The 21,133-nt window shown below is 37.0% G+C and overlaps 1 protein-coding gene across 1 annotated transcript; it reads right to left on the reverse strand.

The window, feature by feature from the left end:
* Window positions 1-810: 810 nt before the first annotated feature.
* On the reverse strand, window positions 811-2,894 carry K441DRAFT_707015 (tryptophan synthase beta subunit-like PLP-dependent enzyme; the record flags this gene model as incomplete). Its single annotated transcript, XM_067653699.1, has 5 exons — window positions 2,553-2,894; window positions 1,933-2,483; window positions 1,797-1,837; window positions 1,615-1,747; window positions 811-1,556 (listed from the first exon to the last, which is right to left on the reverse strand). The coding sequence occupies exons 2-5, from the start codon at window positions 2,438-2,440 to the stop codon at window positions 811-813; spliced, it is 1,428 nt and encodes a 475-aa protein (XP_067501152.1). The 5' UTR covers window positions 2,441-2,483; window positions 2,553-2,894.
* Between the last annotated feature and the right edge of the window lie 18,239 nt (window positions 2,895-21,133).

Below are 21,133 nucleotides of genomic sequence, written 5' to 3' on the forward strand. Positions count from 1 at the left end.
GGGTTGGGATGCTTGGGATTCTCTCCGCGGTGTTTTATATTGAGATTAGTGGTTGAATGGTTTTATAAGTAGGCTAGGTGAGTGCGGCTGTGCAGATTTATGATTTTCAGATAGTCACGATGGAAGAACCTCTGATGCGCTACCGAAGTCAAACAAGAAAGACATAACTTAAAGTCTAGGATGAACCGAAACTCTAATCGCAGAGAATGTACAAAAAACTACGGCTATTGGCATATTGCTGTGAAGTAGTAAAATATGTAAGGTAAGTAGCCGTTGAGTTATATAGCTGGTGCTGTGACAGACTTTAGACTATAAATAAAATATCTTTAGAACAGAATCTAGGAAGGGGGCCTGCAAAGCTTTATAAGTTAGCCTAGATCCCCCTAACTCTATTTGAAATAACCGTGAGGCTACAGCAGAGCGTCTGAAGTTATCCAAGAGAACTGATTTAAAAAACTAGTTGGCAACGACCAAACAACCCGAGCCTCTCGGGTAAACTCTGTCATGGGGCGCCCCTGTTTGGGTTTAGCGGGGCTCTTCCAACAATTTTCGGGTACCTAGCTCCAGGCTAATCCGTAGATTCGGATTATACCAAGTTTTTTGCGCAGCGGCTCGGGCTAGACCCCTGTTACATTAGGCTTAAACCCAGATAGGCCTTATAGAGATCTATTCCTTGACAGGGAGGTGACAACCGCATCAAACGCCAACACTAGGGGCAGGTGGGAGACAGAGCTATTACGTTGTGGAACGGGTATCTGAATCCTCAATCCTATGAAGGCGTTCCGTTCAACTCCTTTTCTACCTCATTCATTAGATCTTTCTGACGCCGTCCAACCCGCTACTTCTCTGCACATGTATGACTCGTCTTGGAAGACGCTCTAGTCCAAGAAATTGCGAGGGTAGAATGTCTTTGAATTGAAATTCCTTCTCTTCTGCTAATGCCATCTCTACAGCATGACTAAATTTGACTGGATGTGCTGTTGGCAGGGCTACGTTGTGTATACCTGGCGCCGTCTTAGCTGATTGCAGCGCTGCAGTCATGCTAATGGCAGAATGTGGATCCAGAACATAACCTTTCGGGCCTGGACTGCTAGTGTTGGGCCATCGGTAGACATCGCGAATAGTGGCTAATGTCTCCGCATCCGAAACCCGCTCTAATGCAAAATCTGCCTTTGCCGCATCTAACACTTTCTGCTCGACGCAGAACCCTCCTTTTGTCTTGAGGCTCGTCTGCCATTCCTTGACCTTCAAAGCCGCTATTTGTCTTCTTTCCTGTATTCCATCCACGCTGGAGGTGTAGATGTCATACGCGATGAACCACAATAGCTGCTCAAAGTTGCTGCTTATGAGAATATCCATCGCTGGGGATAAAGTTTCCTTTACGCCCTTAACGTGCACGTTGAACCCCTCTGCGGAAGCACTGTGGACGCCTTGCTTCTCATAAGCGCCAGTCTGCCAGAAGCGGTGGAGGACGTCGTTCTCATTTGTCGCGATGATGAGTTTCGATATAGGGAGACATTCGCTTCGCAAAGAATCCGGCCAGAATATCCCCAAAGCTTCCACAGGTAACGACGAAACGGATATGATCAGTTAATGGATTAAATGTGCCGGAACGGATGAGCGAGAGGTAGGATGCGAAGTAGTAAGTTATCCGGGCCAATATCCTCGAAAGATTTATTGAGTTGACTGAGGTGAGCATCTGGGCTATGTTGATGGAAGGGTCGGCGAAAAGGTCTTTTAGAAGGTCCTATTGTGTATCGTCAACAAATATCATGGCGGAGGAAGACGGGGCTTACTTGACAATCATCAAACGTCCCATAGACGCTCAAACAGTGTACTAGACGATAAATTAGCTAAACTCAAAATCGATGTCCGTAAGGCGATAAGTCCAATAGCGAGCCCTTCAATAGCGTTAGGATACTAGAAACATACTATTCTTATCGGTAACCGTCGTCATCTGAGCCTCCTGCATCTGGCTAACCCTCCCAGTCGGATACATGATAAATATTGAGATATCTTTCTTGCCTCTCAAGCCGAATATCCCAGCTGATCTAGTGTCACCACTTGTGGCTCTGATGACTATCAAGTGCTCGCGATCCTCCCCCGTCTTAACCTTATTCTGATTCCGCCTAACAAGGAAGAACTCAAAGATATTTCCCAAGAGCTGTAATGCCACATCCTTGAACGCAAAGGTCGGTCCATGGGATAGCTCCAGTAATTGGATCCTCCTATCGCTGTCTAGTGTTACCATGGGTGTTACACTTGGTACCCTGAAGGTCGAATACGATTTATGTATAATGTCCTTGAGGGAGGGGGGCGGGATTTCGGCTTGTGAGATGTATAGGCTTAAGACTTCGAACGCAAGCCCTTCAAAAGGTAAACCGGCCCAGTTATTCTGCCAGTGGGAGGGAGGGAATCTCTTTAGGGATGAATAATCCATTTTTAGGCGCGAGGCCTTTTAGGACAACTTCTTCGAAGGAGAGCTACTAATCATTAGCATTTGCAGTTGGCTTCGAAAGGTATCGACCGTTGAGGTCACTCTCAGGTATCACCTTATGACTCACCACCCTGTTCTCGTATGTCGTACTACTGTCTCGATCAGCGACTCGGTCAACGACTCGGTCAACGACTCGGTCTACGACTTGGTCTCCGACACGGTAACCAAATTAGTCTACTACCCTTTTTCTTATGTATTTATAGAGGCTCTAGAGCCACATTCAATAGACAGAGTTCTTCTAAGTGACTTGTCCGTCCGACAAAAGGTAGTAATTTACGCTGTAAGAGCCTCTACGCGTGCTCAGATATCTCTGTGACGCGGTATGTGAAGCCATTAGACTGATGAATTAAAGAAGGGAAAATTTGACAGGATCAGAAAGCAGTTGGTAGCACAGTCGCCGCTGCTTTGGGTAAATTGACCGCTCCAAGAGACGAAAGCGGTGGGGATTTTGTCGCCGGCTTGTCGTTGTCGGCAAAACTTCGGTAGATCGGAGTCTCTGTCGGACTTCAGTACAAAGGGCGCGGCCGAGTTACCTCAGCAAGCTCAGACCATAGAATCAATTAGCGGACATACGTATATCCGCAAGCGGATATCGCTAACCTTTTTTGTCAAAAAGTTGATTCTATGGCTGAGAGACTTTCACAAGGTTTCTTAGGCGATCCGACCTGTTTTGTATATAGAGCAGTTACCTTCTTTAATGAAATTAATCTACACCCCTATAATAGCTATTATCTTAGAAATACCGTTAAATTGATCTGTAGAAGTAGCTCTATAATCGATAAATATATTTACTCTATTAGCCCCTGCGATGTTAAGTAAAAAGCGCCGCTAAACGTGTTACGGACGCTTTAAGTACGATGTTACGACTACTTGGAGAAGAGACGGAAGAAGCTAGTTGGTTAATTCAGGCACGGTCCAGGATGGAGCCGATAGAACTATATGACGAGGAATGGTAACCGAGGTTATATAATGTGCTACGTATTAAACGAGAGGAATAAGAGGAACTTATGTACCTTATATATAAGACGTATATTATATACAAGAAGGATTTTATAGGAGTACGGTTGTGTATTTAAGGACCCTTAGTCCCTACCTAGATAGTTCCTTCCTTGTAGTAATTCTTAGAATATAATTGGAGTTAATCTATTAGGCAACCACTCTACTAGTTATTATTACTTGTTAATTATTGTTACTTATATTTCCTATACACCTAGCCTAATAATAGAACCCACCGTAGTTCTTGCTATAAGGTTCTGTTATATAATTACTACCTAGTTATGGTATTAATAATAGTAAGTTGGATAACATGCCACTAAAAGCAGCTACTATAACGCCATTGACGGCGGCAACTACTTTAAGGTTAGGTAACAATACTAGTATAGCAGACACTAACTTATAGCAACCTATAACGGTTAGACAGCTATAAGAGATAGTTAACTAGTTAATAAAAAATAATATAACGTTAGAAAATAGGATTAATGGGATAGGCGCAGTAAAGGTTAAGTTACTATTAATTAAAAGATACTTAGGAGAGAGATTAAAGCTTAAAGGATTTCTTACGCAAATATACTTTAAGGTAGCGTAAGAGGGAGCTAAGCTGGTAATACCTATAGATTAAATAGTATACACAGGATTGTTCTTAATAGGAAGAGCACTTAAATAGTTTAAGCCTTACCTTATAGAAATCTAGGTAAACGGAATAATAACTATAAACTAAGAGGTACGGTTTATATTCTTAAGCTAGAATGGATTTATTAAGCGACTTATATAAATATTTAGAGACCTAGAGGCAGTAACTATAGCGGAAAGAAAACTCTAAGACATTATATAATAAACCTTAGTAATTAAGTATATAATATAATTCTAGACGTTAGCAATATAAGTTAAGTAAAATAATAGGGCGCTTATGGCATAGTATAAACAGGGACTTAAGGCTAAAGTCTAGGACGTAATTATTTTAATAGAAGATACGGATACCCTAAGGGAACTAATAGATTAAGCGATTAAGATTAATAATTGGATCTACTAAAGGGAACAGGCTAAGAAAGGTTAGAATAGAGTTTTATAGTTATATAAGGCGTAAAGTATATAACGACCTAAGCTAAGTTAAAAATTATGGTATAGCGTAGAGCTAATGGACCTAAGTAGTACTAAAGAAGCCTATAAGAGATGGAGTAAGAAACTATAGAAACCTAGAGGATAAGAATTAAGTAATTAAAGGTCTAAGGAGCAGAGGCTAAACTAAGGATCTTAATAGCAGAAGATGTTTAGGTAGACTCTATAGCAAAAGTAATAGTTTAGAGAAGGAGCTTATATAAATTGCGGAAAATAAGGTTATTTCGCGAAGGATTACAAAGATAGTTAGAGATACTATGTAATAAAGGGAACTAGACTAACGGCAGACGATATATATATATAGAGGGATAATAATATACTACAAGGGACAAAAGAATGTTTAATTAAAAGTTTTGTGTTTTGTTATAATAACGCATGCCAAATTTATAAGGACGCTAAGTATAGCGTAAGCTACTAGCTATAAGAGCTAATACCTATAGAATATAGAGGAACTAATAAACTAGTTCATAGATCAGATATTAAGGACGATAAATTTAACATAGGCGAAATATTTCGTGATAATAAGGTAGTAAGAGCGGTTTACTAGGAACACGTAGCTATTAGAGATATTATACTAGAGGTAAAGGATAATTCTACTATAGAATAGGGAATATTAGTAGGGATTAGGACCCCACTAGATATAATATCTATTACTTTACGAGACGTAAGAGAAGTAGGACAGTAAACTATTTCGGTACTTAATAAAGGCAAAAGGCTAAAGGCTTAAGACTCTTAAGATAAAATAAGAAACGACTAAGATTCTTAAAATAAGATAAGGTAAGCTTAAGGACCTATAACGGACGAAAACCGATAGAGCAGAGTAGTAGCTTAGTTTAGCAACATATGAATAAGCTTAGGATGAAGTTTCCTATAGGTATAAGATTCTTAAGACAAGATAAGTAAGATTTAAGACTCTTAAGATAAGATAAGAACACTAAGTAAGCCTAGTTAAACTAAGGCTGGAGCTAGGCTTAAGTTAGAAGTAAGCTTAGGATTAAAGAATCTAAAGGACTAAGAATTTAGAGTATGAATTAGGATACCCATAAATAAGAGGTAAGGAGCTTCTTTATAGATTAGAGAATCTATAGCGTAAATAGTAACTAGACTAGGAGACAGACATATAGACCTAGAAGACTTATTAGTAGAATATGGTGTTTAGACTAAAGATTAAAAAGTTAATACCAAGATTAAGAAGTAAGAAGACTTTAAGAATCCATTAGTAAGACGAAAGCCAAAAGAAACCATAGAAGAGTTTAGGTAAAGAATTATTGCATAGTAAGAATAGAAACTAGATAAGAGATCTAGTATATTAGGACGTATAAAGGACAAAGCGCTAGTATAAAGAATTACTAATAGGCTGAGAATAGGCATACTAAGAGCTAAGTGGCTTACCAAACTAAAAAATAAAGAGGATTTAGGAATTCTAACTAGGTTCGAGGAACAACATACTAAGGGCTGTTACAATGTAGTAATAAGAAGATACTTCCTTATAGACAGACCGTATATACTCTAGCAGCTATACCAAAAGTGGTATAGATAGCGACACAATGATAAGTAGGAAGATTTCTATATATAGTTAGATAAAAAAGTTATTTAGGACCACCTAATTATAGAGAAGGCTATAACTTATATTAAAGGGGCCTTAATTATAATATTAAAGGATTTAGAGGAGCGTTTAGAGGACTGGAGAAGCGAAAAACATATCTTAGTACCTGCGAATAAAGTTATAATATTTAGATTAGTATAATAGAGGTTTAAACTTAGGGACGAAGATAAGCTAAGAGTTAACCTAAAGCACCTAGTATATTATACGTTATTATAGATTACGTGCGTAGATGATATATATAAGATATATAAGAATCTAAAGGAAAAGAATTAGAAATATTTTATAAGGATATATTAGATAATAGATAAGTAATAATATAGGAATGCTAAATATATATATAGATAGCATCCAGCAGAAGTCTAAGAGAAAGGAGATTTAATACTTTAACTAGGAAGATTCCTTACGGAAGAATACTTAGATAAATAATAGTGGTAGGAATGCCTAGAGAATATTTATCTATAGTATATTAAAAATAAAAAGCGAACTAGGTATTGGCTAAAGAGTAAGCTAAGTATATAAGGATTAAGTAGCCAATAGTTAGGAAAAGTAGAGGCCTATAGGACTAAAGGGAGCTAGTAGTAGAGCCTTAAACCCTTAAAGGAATTTAAGGATAATACCTAAATTTATAAATTAAATGGCAAGATTAGCAGTTCGAAGCGCTAATAAATAGTAGAGTGACGCGAAACCATATCTTACTAATAGCAGTTAAGAGAATGGGATTACCTTATAGATAGAAGGAGCAACCTTACCTATTAGTTACAATTTTAGGAGATCTAATAGCCTATAGAGGAGGGATTATTAATCTTAAAATAGGACCTATTTAGCTAACTATTAAAGGAAGATAAATTAAGATGTCTTTTAATATATTACTATTAGGGAATAATAAGGCAGTATTAGGGATGCCTTAGTTATAGGAATACAACCTAAGGATTAATTGGATTACAGGTTAGGTTAATATTAAAGATACTTAACGCCGTAAGATATAACAATAAGCCAAATTAATATAGTATTAAGTTAGAGTAATATATAAAGAGATATTATAAGTATAGCAAGAAACTATAGTTACTAAAAAGTAAGAAGCTGTTAGAGTATATAGCTTAGGACTATAAGATAGAATTAAAACTAGGAATAAGTTTAAGGTTCTTTCTAATCTATAAGCTTACTAAAGAAGAAGGTAGAGTATTAAAAGAGTTTATTTAGGAAAATCTATAAAAGGGATATATTAAACTATTATAGTCATTAGCGGGTTATCCAGTACTATTTATACTAAAGAAAAATAGTAAACTAAGGCTGTGTATTAACTATAAATAGTTAAATAGCATTACTAAAAAGGATAGGTATCCTTTACCCTTAATTAGCAAAATCTAAAATAGGATAGGCAACGCGCAAATCTTTATAAAGATAGATCTGAGATAGGCGTACTATTAGATTAGAATTAAGGAAGGTAACAAATAGAAGGCAGCCTTTAGGTTAAAGGAAGGACTATATAAACTATTAGTTATATAATTTAGGCTTATAAACGCACTAGTAACATTCTAGAAGCATATTAACAATATATTAGGAGAACACTTAGATAAATTTATTATAGTATACCTTAACAATATTATTATCTACTTAATAATTAAGGAAGAATACGGGGAATACGTTAAATGGGTCTTAAAGAGACTATAAAAAGAATAGATGCTAGTAGCAATTAAGAAATACGAGTTCTTTACTAGACCAATTTTATAGGATTTATTATTAAACTAGGCCAACTTAGTATAGATCTAAAGAAGATTAAGGCTATAGTAAATTGGTAAGAACTAGAGAACATTACGTAGTTAAGATTGTTTTTAGGGTTTTGCAATTACTATAGAAGGTTTATAGCGCAGTGGTTAAAGGATATTAAACTATTTACGTAATTAACGAAGAAAGAAGAACTATAGGTATAGGGAGAGGAATAAAGGGAACTCTTTAAGAAAGTTAAAGAGTTATTTACCTAGGAGCTAGTTCTTAAGATCTATTAACTAGAACTAAAGACGGTTATAGAAACGGATATATTAGACTATATACTAGGGGCATACTTTATACAGAGATATTAAAATAGATGGCACCCAGTAGTATACTATAGTTAGAAGATAACACCACCGGAGTTAAACTATAACATCTATAATAAGGAGTTATTAGGTATAGTTACAGTATTAAAGAAATAAAGAGCATTCTTATAAGGTATAGAAAAACTATTTATAGTTAAGATGGATTATAAGAACCTAATAGGATTCCTAATAACGAAGGAACTTAACTAAAGGTAGGTTAGATAGGTAGAGATGCTTATAAAATACTATTTTAAGATTTAGTATACTAAGGGTACAGATAATACGCGGGCAGACGCTCTAAGCCGTAAAGCTAAACTATAAAACGATGAGAAGCTATTAGGGGCTTTACTGCGAAAAGATATAGACGGATTAATTAGGTATAATTATCCAAAAATTGTAGCAACTTAAGAGAGTAATAAACTAGAGAAAGTCTATAAGATACTAGAGAGCTTTTAGGTATAAAGAATTCTAGAAAAATAGCTAGAAGATCTATAAATGGATATATATAAAAACCGAGAAGTAAAGTATATCCTAAGAAGCATAGCAGAGCAATTTATAGAAGAATTCTATAAGGGATTAACTTAGGGACATAATAGAGCTATAGGCTTAGTGTTAAGACTCTAAGAGGAGTATATTATTAACGGAATCTAAAGGATAGCTAGGAAGGTTATAAAAGAGTATCTAAATTACTAAAGGAATAAACTAATAAGGTATAAGCTATATAGAGGGCTATAACCTATTAAAACACTAGAGAGACTATAGGAGGTTATATTATAGGACTTTATTATTAAGTTACTAAAATTAAGAGATTCTATTACTAGGTAAGATTATAACGCGATTTTAGTAATAGTAGATAAGCTTATAAAGTGGGGATACTTTATAGCATATATAAAAGAAATCTTAGCAGAAGATATCGCTAAAATCTATATTAAAGAAGTGTTTATAAGATATAAAGCACTAAATAAGATTATATCAGACAGAGATTTAAGATTTATAGCAGCATTCTAGGAAGTATTCTTAGCGGAGTAAGGAGTTTAAGCAGCAACTTCTACTATATATTATCCGCAGACAGACGGTTAAACGGAAAGACTAAATTAGACGCTAGAGCAGTATTTAAGGCATTATATTAACCATGCATAAAATAATTAGGTATCACTATTACCAGTTATATAGTTTGTATATAATATAATACCTTAAGAAGGAATAGGCATATTACTATTTAAGGCAAATTATAGATATAAGCTAAGAATATCGTTATTACTATAGCAAGTAAAGAAAATAAGTAGTATAGCTAAAGAAAGAATAAAGACGTTAATAAATCTTTATATAAACCTTATAGAATTAGTAAAGAAAGTATAAGAGAGAATAAAAAAGTACTATAATGCTAAAAGATCTAAGGGACCAGATCTTAAGGAGGGAGATAAAGTGTAGCTACTATATAAAAATTTTAAAAGTTAACAACTAAGTAAGAAGTTAGACTATATTAGACTAGGACCTTTTAAAATTACGTAAAGGATTTCACCGGTTATATTTAAGTTAAACCTACTAGCTAAGATAAAGATCTACCCTATATAGTATATCGCGATACTAGAGCTAGTATATAGGAATATTAAGCTACTAGTTTATAAAGCAGACACGTATAGAGGACAAGAAGAAGACAAATGGTAAGTTTTAAAGATCGTTAGTTATAAGGATGTTAACAATAAAATATAGTATAAGGTTAAGTAGATAGGCTATACTAAGACTACCTAGGAGCTANTANAGAATTTAAANAANGCTATANGAAAGGTATAGNAGTATTAGAAGANATTAGGTTAGGNAGTATTAATAAAGAAGGATTACTAAAGAATAAGTCACCTAAGGGGGACCTAAGAAGAGTAGTTGCCGAACTACTTAGATCTATTTCCTTCTTTGTTAAAAGAGAATCCGTTCTTTTATCGCTAAGTTCCTATAAATCTTATTTTATAAGTTTCTACTCCTTAAAACAAACCTTTTTATAAACCTTCTTAAGATAAAGTAGACGAGTAGACGCTATAATCTAAGCATTTAGGGCCTTCTGTTCTGCATTATAAGAACGTTCTAATTTAGTAAGGGCTTAAGATAGTTTACTATCTAGCCGCGTAGTAGTAGATTAAATATAAAACCCTAAGATAAATTAATTAGGGAACTAGACAACTATTAAGAGTAATAGGTTATATATATTTAGTATTAGAGGTAAAGTAAACATCACAGGACGAATAAATATTTGCTTTAGTACACTTTAAGTAAGAGGACAGTTATTGCAAGGATGGACTTACTAATATAATATAGACTAACCCCTCTTTTAAATAATAAGAATATAGAGACGGTATAATCTTACTAAGAGATAATATTATAGTAATAGTGCGAGCACGACGTTAGGCGTGTAAAGAAGAAATTGCTTTAGGTATAATAAATAACAATATTAACTAAATTAATTAGACGGACATTATACCTCTAGTAAATAACTTAGAGATATTTTAAATCTTTAAGGACGAAGATAAAGAGGAGGGAGATAGTATTATGGACGCTTTAAGTACGATATTACAACTACTTAGAGAAGAGACGGAAGAAGCTAGTTAGTTAATTTAGGCACGGTCTAGGATGGAGCCGATAGAACTATATAACGAGGAATGGTAACTAAGGTTATATAATATGCTATATATTAAATAAAAGGAACGAGAGGAACTTACGTACCTTATATATAAGACGTATATTATATATAAGAAGGATTTTATAGGAGTACGGTTGTGTATTTAAGGACCCTTAGTCCCTACCTAGATAGTTCCTTCCTTATAGTAATTCTTAGAATATAATTAGAGTTAATCTATTAGGCAACTACTCTACCAGTTATTATTACTTGTCGACTATTATTACTTGCATTTCCTATACACCTAGCCTAATAATAGGACCTACCGTAGTTCTTGCTATAAGGTTCCGTTACAAAACGAGTAATATGTCAATAATTAAATTGCCTACCCCTACTATAAATATAATATTAGTTAACCGGCGGACGCCTATTTAAACACCGGCTAAAGCATCCACTAAGCGGATATTAAAGGAAGAGAAGGTTAAAGTTATTTTAGAATATTTATAGGAGTAGTGATGGTCCTTTAGTGACCTTTCTTTGGCGTAGGTATAGCTTAATATTAAATATACGGAACGTTAATCCCCTAACGTAAATTTTAACCTAAGTTTATAAGTAATAAGCTAATTAATTTTAGAGCTTTATNATATAGACTTTAATTAATATATATAGAGATAAGGTTTTCTAGGGGGAGACCCCCTAGGACCCCCCTATATAGAGCTTTTGCTTAATTTAGAAGTAGTAATAAGATTAAGGCGCCTTGGTTACTACTAGGTAAGGATCTACTATAGTAACTAAAGCGCCCTACTTAAACCAAGCTTCCTACTTAAACTAAGCTTAAGGATTATATTAGTTATAAATCTAGTATATATTTAGACTATAGAGCCCTCTACGTAGGATTTAATATAGTAGATTATAATTCTAATTTAAAGCTTTATATATTAAATATTTTTAATACCTAATAACTAAATCGCCGTATAGCTAGAATTAAAGTAAGTCTACTACCCTAACTTAATTAAATACGCGTATAGGAAGAGATATAACTGTATATAGAGACGTCTAACATAATTAAGTAACCACGTCATTGCCTACCTAGTTCGGACGTATGACGACGTAATGGCTCGGCAACGACATAATAGCTTAGCGACGACATAATAGCTCGGCGACGACGTAATAGCTTGGCGCCGAGTAATGGGAGGGGGGAGGAGGGGGAGGAGATTGGGGGTGACTCGGCTACTGCAAGAAGGTTATAATATTAGTGTGGTATTAAACTTTAAAAATTATATCCCGGGAGCTTAATTAACGACCCCTATATAAAACGTTAACAACATTTAATTATAGAGCTTTAAACCGGTAGATTTTCTAGAAATACCTATTATAAGTAGCTCTAAATATAAAATCTAGAATATTTAGTAGTAGTATAAGTATAGGACGGGGGTATATATTTGCGTTCCTAAATATTATTATATAACGTAATTTTTAGGTAATAAAAACCACTATTAATATTACTCGACTAATACCTACTGGAGGTTCCTCCGTCCTTCCTATCTCCTCTCTTACCTATTTTCTCGTCTAATACTATCTATATCGCTATATTAACTAATAGATCCCTTAATAAAGACTAGAGAGGGGTATTAGAGCGCCTCTAGCTCTTATAAGGAAGAAGAAAGAAGAAGAGAGGAAGGTATAGAGGAGGGAGTATTTATAGATAGAAGGAGGCCCTATAAGTATATAATTTAGTAAGTACTAATAGTATAAGATTTATAATCAATCACTCGTTATAAGCTCTACATCGTTCCCATCCCCCATTTAAAAGTCGTTAGCATTAGTTAAAATCGTTAAATAGTGTACCCTTTAAGGTTTTGCCGACCTATATACGATTTCCTACTTAGGTTTAGTGTCTATATCGCATTAAACGAGGTCTAGCTACTTAACGAAGTTCCTAAACTAAGTCGTTAATAGTAGCTTTATAAGACCGTCTACTACTATACTACCTATAAGAACGTGCTATAGGTAAATTACGCCGCTTTAAACCTTATTATAAATATAGTGCTAGTATAGCTTAAAGTGCTTAGTGCGCGCGTGGTAGTCGTTACTTTTAGCAAGGCTTATAGCTAGTTACATTAGCATTTTGTTGGGGTGCCAAGATCCTGGAGGCCTCCTGCCAGGATTTTGATTTTCCTGGTCGTCCTGGTCGTCCTGACAGGCTCCTGATAGGCTCCTGCCAGGAGCTACCAGGATCTTGATCGTCCTGATTGTCCTAACAGGCTCCTACCAGGATCTTTGATTTTCCTAATCGTCCTGTCAGGCTCCTAATAGGAAACTAGTATTTCCTAATCGTCCTGACAGGCTCCTGACAGGAAACTAGTATTTCCTGATTGTCCTGTCAGGTTCCTGGCAGGATACCCCCCCAAAGCAACACCCTATGCACACCCCTTAAGCCACACTACTAAGGCTCTGCACGAGGCCCTGCACGAAGCTCTACACGAAGCTCTGCACGAAGCTCTACACGAAGCTCTGCACGAAGCTCTACAGAAGCTCTGCACGAAGCTCTACACGAAGCTCTATACGAAGCTCTAAACGAAGCTCTGCACGAAGCTTTGCATAAGGCTCTACACGAGACTCTACACGAAGCTCTGCGTACAGAGGCTCTGCACGAGCTTCTGCACGAAGCTCTACACGAAGCTCTACACAAAGCTCTATACGAAGCTCTACACGAAGCTCTACACGAAGCTTTGCGCAAAGCTCTATACGAAGCTCTATACGAAGCTCTGCGCAAAGCTCTATACAAAGCTCTACACGAAGCTCTACGTACAAAGGCTCTGCACGAGGCTCTGCGCGAAGCCCTGCGTACAAAGGCTCTATACGAAGCTCTGTATGACACACATTACTATCAGGTCCCCGCTATATTCCCAATAGCCTACACGTGCCTCTGCCAAGTTACCCCTTAGTAGCCACCTTATTTTTTACCCTTCCTTATATCCTCCCTACCTTAGGAGGCACTAGAACGGCAGCTAGTAGAGGACCGTCGCCAGAACCAGACGACCGTTGCCAGAACTAGACGACCGTTGCTAAAATAAGATAACCATCCTAGAGCCAGACGACCGTTTGAACAACCAGCCAGCAAATACCACAAATGATTTAATTAATTAATCGATCGAATTAAACCAGAGCTTTAATATCGGCCTGTCACCGAATCAAATTAAGGCCTCCTAGGGAGGCACCCTAAATAACTACCGTTTAAATGTACAGCTAGCGAACGGCTATAGAGAACGATTCGAATTAATCAGAGCCTTCAATTAGGCCGACTCCTCCCCTAAATTAAACCAAACACTAACGCAGGCAGGCAGGCAGGCAGGCAGGCAGGCAGGTAGGTAGGTAGGTAGGTAGGTAGGTAGGTAGGTAGGCAGGTAGGAGAGGACCGTCGCCAGAACTAGAGACCGTCGCCAGAACCAGACGATAATCGTCCAAACGACTAGCTAGCGAACACTATAATCAATTCAATCGATCGATCAAATCGAACCAGAGCCTTAATATTATCCCGTTACCAAATCAAATCAAATCAAGGCCTCTTAGGGAGGCACCCTAGACGACCACCATTTAAACGTACAGCCAGTGAACGCCTATAGAGAAGAATTCAAATTAATACAATTAATCGCAATCAAATTAATACGATTAATTAACCAATTAAATTAAGCAGAGCCTTCAATTGGGCTAACCTCTCCCCCGAATTACAGATATAGACAGGTAGGCACAAATAGGTAGGACGGTTAGACTGGCAGGACAGGCAGAACAGGCAGGATAGGCAGGTACTAGGCCTAGTTAGGAAATCAGTATACGGCCAGTAAATTATCGGGAACACCGCCACATCGGGAAAATATTCGCAGGATGAGATTCAAGTAGACTTTGGTTTTCGCGTTTCGCGTAATTGACATGCAATTTGACTAACTTGACACGCAATTAACCAACTTGACACGCAATTAACCAATTTAACACATCCAAAAGTTAAATAACACGCAGTTAACCTATTTAACAACTTTAAAAGCTAACTATATATTTCTTAACACGCAGTTGACCTACTTAATAGCTAACTGTATATTCCTTAACACGCAGTTAACCTATTTAATAACTTTAAAAGCTAACTATATATTCCTTGACATGTAATTAAGGTAAAGTTATATGCTAATTACGCAAATGAATTTTTACACAGTTTTATTACTTAAAGGCTCTGCACAAGGCTCTACACGAAGCTCTACACGAAGCTCTACACGAAGCTCTACGTACAGAGGCTCTGCACGAGGCTCTGCGCGAAGCTCTGCGTACGGAGGCTCTGCACGAAGCTCTGCACGAAGCTCTGCACGAAGCTCTGCACGAAGCTCTGCACGAAGCTCTGCACGAAAGCTCTGCACGAAGCTCTGCGTACAGAGGCTCTGCACGAAGCTCTACACACGAAGCTCTGCACGAAGCTCTCTGCACGAAGCTCTGCGTCAGAGGCTCTGCATGAAGCTCTACACGAAGCTCTGCACGAAGCTCTACACGAAGCTCTGCACGAAGCTCTACACGAAGCTCTGCAACGAAGCTCTGCACGAAGCTCTACACGAAGCTCTGCACGAGGCTCTGCACGAAGCTCTGCACGAAGCTCTGCACGAAGCTCTGCACGAAGCTCTGCACGAAGCTCTGCACACGAGCTCTGCGTAACAGAGGCTCTGCATGAGGCTCTGCACGAAGCTCTACACGAAGCTCTGCACGAAGCTCTGCACGAAGCTCTGCGTATAAAGGCTCTGCACGAGGCTCTGCGCGAAGCTCTGCGTACGGAGGCTCTACACGAAGCTCTGCATCGGGTCCCCGCTATATTCCCGATAGCCTCTCCTATGTAGCCACCTTATTTTTTTTTATCTATCCTTCCTTCCTTACATCCTCCCTACCTAGGGAGGCACCAGAACGGCAGCCAGCAGAGAACCATTACCAGAACTAGACGACCGTCGCCAGAACCAGACGACCGTCGCCAGAGCCAGACGACTGTCGCCAGAGCCAGATGACCGTCGCTAGAACCAGACGACCGTCGCCGTCGCCAGACGACCGTCGTTAGAACCAGACGACCGTCGTTAGAACCAGACGACCGTCGCCAGAACTAGACGACCGTTACCAGAACCAGACGACCGTCGCCGTCGCCAGACGACCGTCGCTAGAACTAGACAACCGTTACCAAAACTAGACGATTGTTACTAGAACTAGACGACCGTTGCTAGAGCCAGACGACCGTTTCTAGAGCCAGACGACCGTCGCCAGAGCTAGACGACTGTCGCTAGAACTAGACGATCGTTGCCAGAACTAGACGACGACCGTTTAAATAACCAGCTAGTAAACACCACGAATGATTTAATTAATTAATTAATCAAATTAAACTAGAGCTTTAATATTGGCCTGTTACCGAATTAAATTAAGGCCTCCTAGGGAGGCACCCGTTTAAATGTAATTAGGGCCTTTAATTAGGCCGACCCCTCCCCTAAATTAAATTATACACTAATATAGGCAGGCAGGCAGGCAGGTAGGTAGGTAGGTAGGTAGGTAGGTAGGTAGGCAGGTAGGAGAGGACCGTTGCTAGAACTAGACTACCGTCGCTAGAGCTAGACGACCGTCGCTAGAGCTAGACGACCGTTACTAGAACTAGACGACTGTTATAAGAGCTAGACGATAATGACTAGCCAGCGAACGCTATAAACGATTCGATCGATTAATTGAATTAAGGTACCATAAATAGGTAGGCATAAGTAGGGAGATGCTAACGGGTAGGTAGATACAGATAGGTAGGTAGATGCTAACGGGTAGGTAGATATAGATAGGTAGGTAGATGCAAATAGGTAGGTGATATAGATAGGTAGGTAATATAGACAGGTAGGTAATATAGATAGGTAGGCAATGTAGATAGGTAGATAATGTAGATAGGTAGGCAATGCAGATAGGTAGGTAATGTAAATAGGTAGGTAATATAGATAGGTAGGTAATATAGACAGGTAGGCGATGCAGGCAGGTTGGTAAGTTAATAGGTAGATAGGTAGAAGAGAACCATCGCTATATTATATTAAATTATCTAAAATAATATTTATTTTGCTAGTCTTATAAATAGCTTTAAAGTAGTTTTTATTTATTTAAAATATGCTATTAGTATAAAAGAGGTAAATATAATTATAGTTGCCAAATGCGCAGATTGCTGGTAGGTTGCGCGTAGGTTGCGCGCAGGTTGCTCGCAGGCTGCGTGTAGGCTGCGTGTTAAAAAAACACGACATAGGCTAGTCGGTTAAGTTGCCAAATGCCCTCAACTGCGCGCCAATTGCGTTAACCACTAACTATTGAGGCCATTGGTAGGGTACCATATTTTGCCGATGTAATTAAAAGTTTAGAGCCTCTGTAAGAGCCTTACTTGTCTTAATTAATTACTTAATACCTAAGCAGACACAGACACAGATATAGATAGTAGGTAGAAAGGATCGATTTAGATTATTTAAATTGCTTAAAGCATTGTATATATAGAATAGGGCCTAAAATTAACCTAATTTATATATTTTAACTGCTATAAATACCGGAGTATTAATATACCTTATTTTGAAATTTAGAATTTTAATTATCCTAATTATCCTAATTGTCCTAATTGTCCTAATTATTATAATGGTCCTAATAGTCCTGGAGGTCCGTTTGGTCTGTTTAGTCTAGGCAGCCTCCTAATAGGCTCTTAATAGGAAACTAAGTATAAGGGTCTTCTGGAGATCCTAGTAGCCCTAATAGGAGCTATTAGAAGCCTATTAGTACTATTAAAAGGCATGAACATTTTCCTAATGTAATTGTCGTTATATAAATGTATTAGTAGTAAATCCTTTTTAGTATAACCTAAATTAGTAAGCAATTAACGGAGCTATAAGGCTTCCTTAGCCGCATACGTTATTACTATATACTTAGCCTTTATAGTAGAGGTTATAAGAATTAACTACTTACTTAATTTATATAAAACTAGGCCACCCGCTAGCTTATAAATATAGCTAAAAGTTAACTTCATATCGACCGCATCTATAAACGCTGCATTACTATAGCCGTATAGTTATAGGTTAGGTATATTACCTAATGCGCTTCCACTATACTCCTTATTATAATTAGGTGTAATATAGTCCGTAGCTAATGCCTTAGTAAAGGCTTTTGGAGGTGGCTGCTGCTTTTAGGGTAAGCCAAACTCTATACCTAAGTCGATCGTCCCTATATAGTAGGTAAGTATCTATATTATAGCGTCTATATATAGTTTAGTAAGGTTATATAGAAACTAATAGAGCTTCCCTATAGCTTAAGCTATATTAGGCCGAGTCTAATTATATAGATATAGTAGAGAGCCTATTAGCAATTAATACCGTTTTACTAGCTCTAGCGGAGCTTAAAGTCTACTATAAATAGGTAGATTAGTATAGAGGCTAGTGCGTAGTCTTCTATATAGAATATATATAGGATCTTTCTAATATAAGCGTCCTAAACTAGTTAAATTAATCGCGCCTAGCGGTTTCTTATAATTTAAATACCTAGGTAGTACGTAATTAGGCCTAAGTCTTTTACTTTATACTTATTCCTAAGTGCCTCTTTAAGGAGTTTAATTATCTATATATCTTATCTAATTAAGATAAAATTATCAATATAGATAATAATAATTTAGCTACTTTACTGGCTGATAAAGACGTATAGGTTAGCTAAAATTAGTATATATTTAAGGGTAATAAGAAAGCTCTTAAGCTCCTTATACTAAAGATATAGCGCCTACTTAAGACCGTAGAGAGCCTTAAGTAGTAGGCCCACGAGAGCAACGCCGTCCTTTTAATATTAACGGTATCCTTCTGGCAGCTAGATATAGATATTCTTATAGTTAAGCTTCCTATTAAGGAAAGCTGTAATTATATCTAAGTACTTGTACTTTAGATCGTATACGGCAACTAGGGCTATTAGTAACTTAAATATACTAGGTTAAACAACGCTTATAAATATATTACCGTAGTTAATTCCTAAGCGCTGCTTATTACCGCGTAATACTAGTTATGCTTTCTATTTAAATAGGATATTATTCTTATTAAATTTGTATATAAAGACCTATTTAATAAGTAGAGCCTTAGCTTTAAGTAGAAGTTTAATAATCTTAAATAAGATATTTATTAATAATAATTTATTGCTTAACGTCCGATTTAGATCCCTATTAGGCCTACGCGGACTACTCCTTATATATATGGGGAGAAAACTCTATTTAAGAAAACCCCGTAATCTATCTCTCTGCCTTTTAGGACTCGCCTATAAGGCGCCTATAAGTTACCTATAGTACTTTTACTACCTTACTTTTTAACCTTTTTAGGAACTACTGCTGCCGTAATAAGCCTATGGACGCGCTAGTATTATAAACTTTACTCTACTACTATAGAGTTATTAGGGGGCGCCCATTGCTCGCCTCCCTACCCTTTATTACTATTTCCCTTATAACTTAGAACTGGTTTAGTACATTTTAGCTAATAAGCTACTAGGTAACCACCTTAAGGCCTTTTTATATTAAGAGTAGTGTATTATAGTTCTCTATACTAGCTACTAAAAGTATTACTTTTTAGTTAGTGCGTAAGGGGTATACTAGTATTACGTATTTTAGTGTCTGTCTTAGCTAGCTATATTTATATCTTAGGCTACCTACTAGGATACCTACCCGGTAGAGCTAGTTTTTTAATCCTATTATTCCTATTCTTAAAAGTGTCGCCATTGTATTTTCTACCTTTATTAGGCCTTCTTAGAGCCCTAGAGTGTTTACCCCCTATAGTATTAACTATACTACAGCTTAGGTTCCTCTTACCTTAGTTAGCCTCTATACCTTTAACTCCTATACGCCTCTTTAGCGTTAGTCTAACCAGTATTATATTATAGTAGATGGTTTTCTAGCGTTCTTTTATACTTTGCTTTAGCTTCTTTCTCTTTTTTACTATTATCTTTACTGGCCTCTTATATGTCTCCCTTCCTCTTCTATATAGGCCTAGGCCCTAAAGCAGCACTATTCTTCTTCTGTTTTCTTTACCTGTTTCTCTAATATATCTTCCCTACTTTAGGGTTGTTGGTTTATTCTCCTATAGGGCGCCTTAGGGTCTCTCTATAGTTTATTTAGGCGTGTCTTAATATACTTTATAATATTAGAGTTGCGTTTATTTTAGGCCCTTTATATTGTAGCGGCTTTAATATATAGTTGTAGGGGGGGAATATTGGCTTCCTTCTTAAGTAGTGCTGTGGCCGTTCGCTTATATCCGCCTATTATACTCTAAAGATAGGCTGTTTAGACCTTTTAAAGTAGTTTAAGGAGCGACTTAGGGGGGCCTTTTTTAGATTCTTTAATGGCCTAAATACTGGACCTATATGTTATGGTTAGCTGGACAACTGCTATATATAGTAGGCGTAACCTTTAGAAGTATGGGCCCTATATAGAATTAACGATCCTAGATAATGCGATGTACTATACTTAGCCCTTATAGGCTGCTTGCGCTATATATACGCTCTACTAGAGCTTACTATCTACCTATACTCCTAATACCCTTAGGCCCTAAACTGGTTAACCCCTAAAGCCTTAAATATGGATTATATACTAAAGATCTATAGATTGGTTGCGTTTTCTTATAAAATGGATTAGCTAGTATTTCTCTAGTAAGAATTGGACTCTATATTGTTTTGCCTATTCTATATAGGTATTATAAGCTTTTTTTTAGCATTCTGCAATTCTCTACGGCTAATAGCCTATATATAATTAGGTTTATATTATTAATAAAGCCTATCCCCTAGGTCGCCCCTTTCTTAAAGGAGTTAAATAGGTTGCTTATAAAGAAAAGGAAGAGTATAGGTAAGAGGGGTAATTTTTATGGTATTCCTGTTATAACTGCGATAGGGGGGCTTTAGTATCCGCTAAAGACTAGTAATATTTCTTTTTAACCTATAAACCCTTAGATAAATTATATAATCTATTTTAGGAAGCCTTTTACCTTAAAGATATATATGAGACGCTTATAGGGTATATTATTGTAGGCGCTACTAATATCTAGGCTAAGTATTAATACTATAAAGTCCCTTACATCGCCTATATAGATTTAATAGTGGTAGTAAGTAGCGTAAGTGCTAATAGTGTTAAGCGGTTCTTTCTTACCCCTATTTAGCTTTATGGTAGTAGGGCGTGTTCCTTAGCTATATCTGCT

The sequence above is a fragment of the Cenococcum geophilum genome (genome assembly GCF_001692895.1).
Source record: "Cenococcum geophilum 1.58 unplaced genomic scaffold K441scaffold_37, whole genome shotgun sequence".
In the NCBI taxonomy this organism is placed as follows: domain Eukaryota; kingdom Fungi; phylum Ascomycota; class Dothideomycetes; order Gloniales; family Gloniaceae; genus Cenococcum; species Cenococcum geophilum.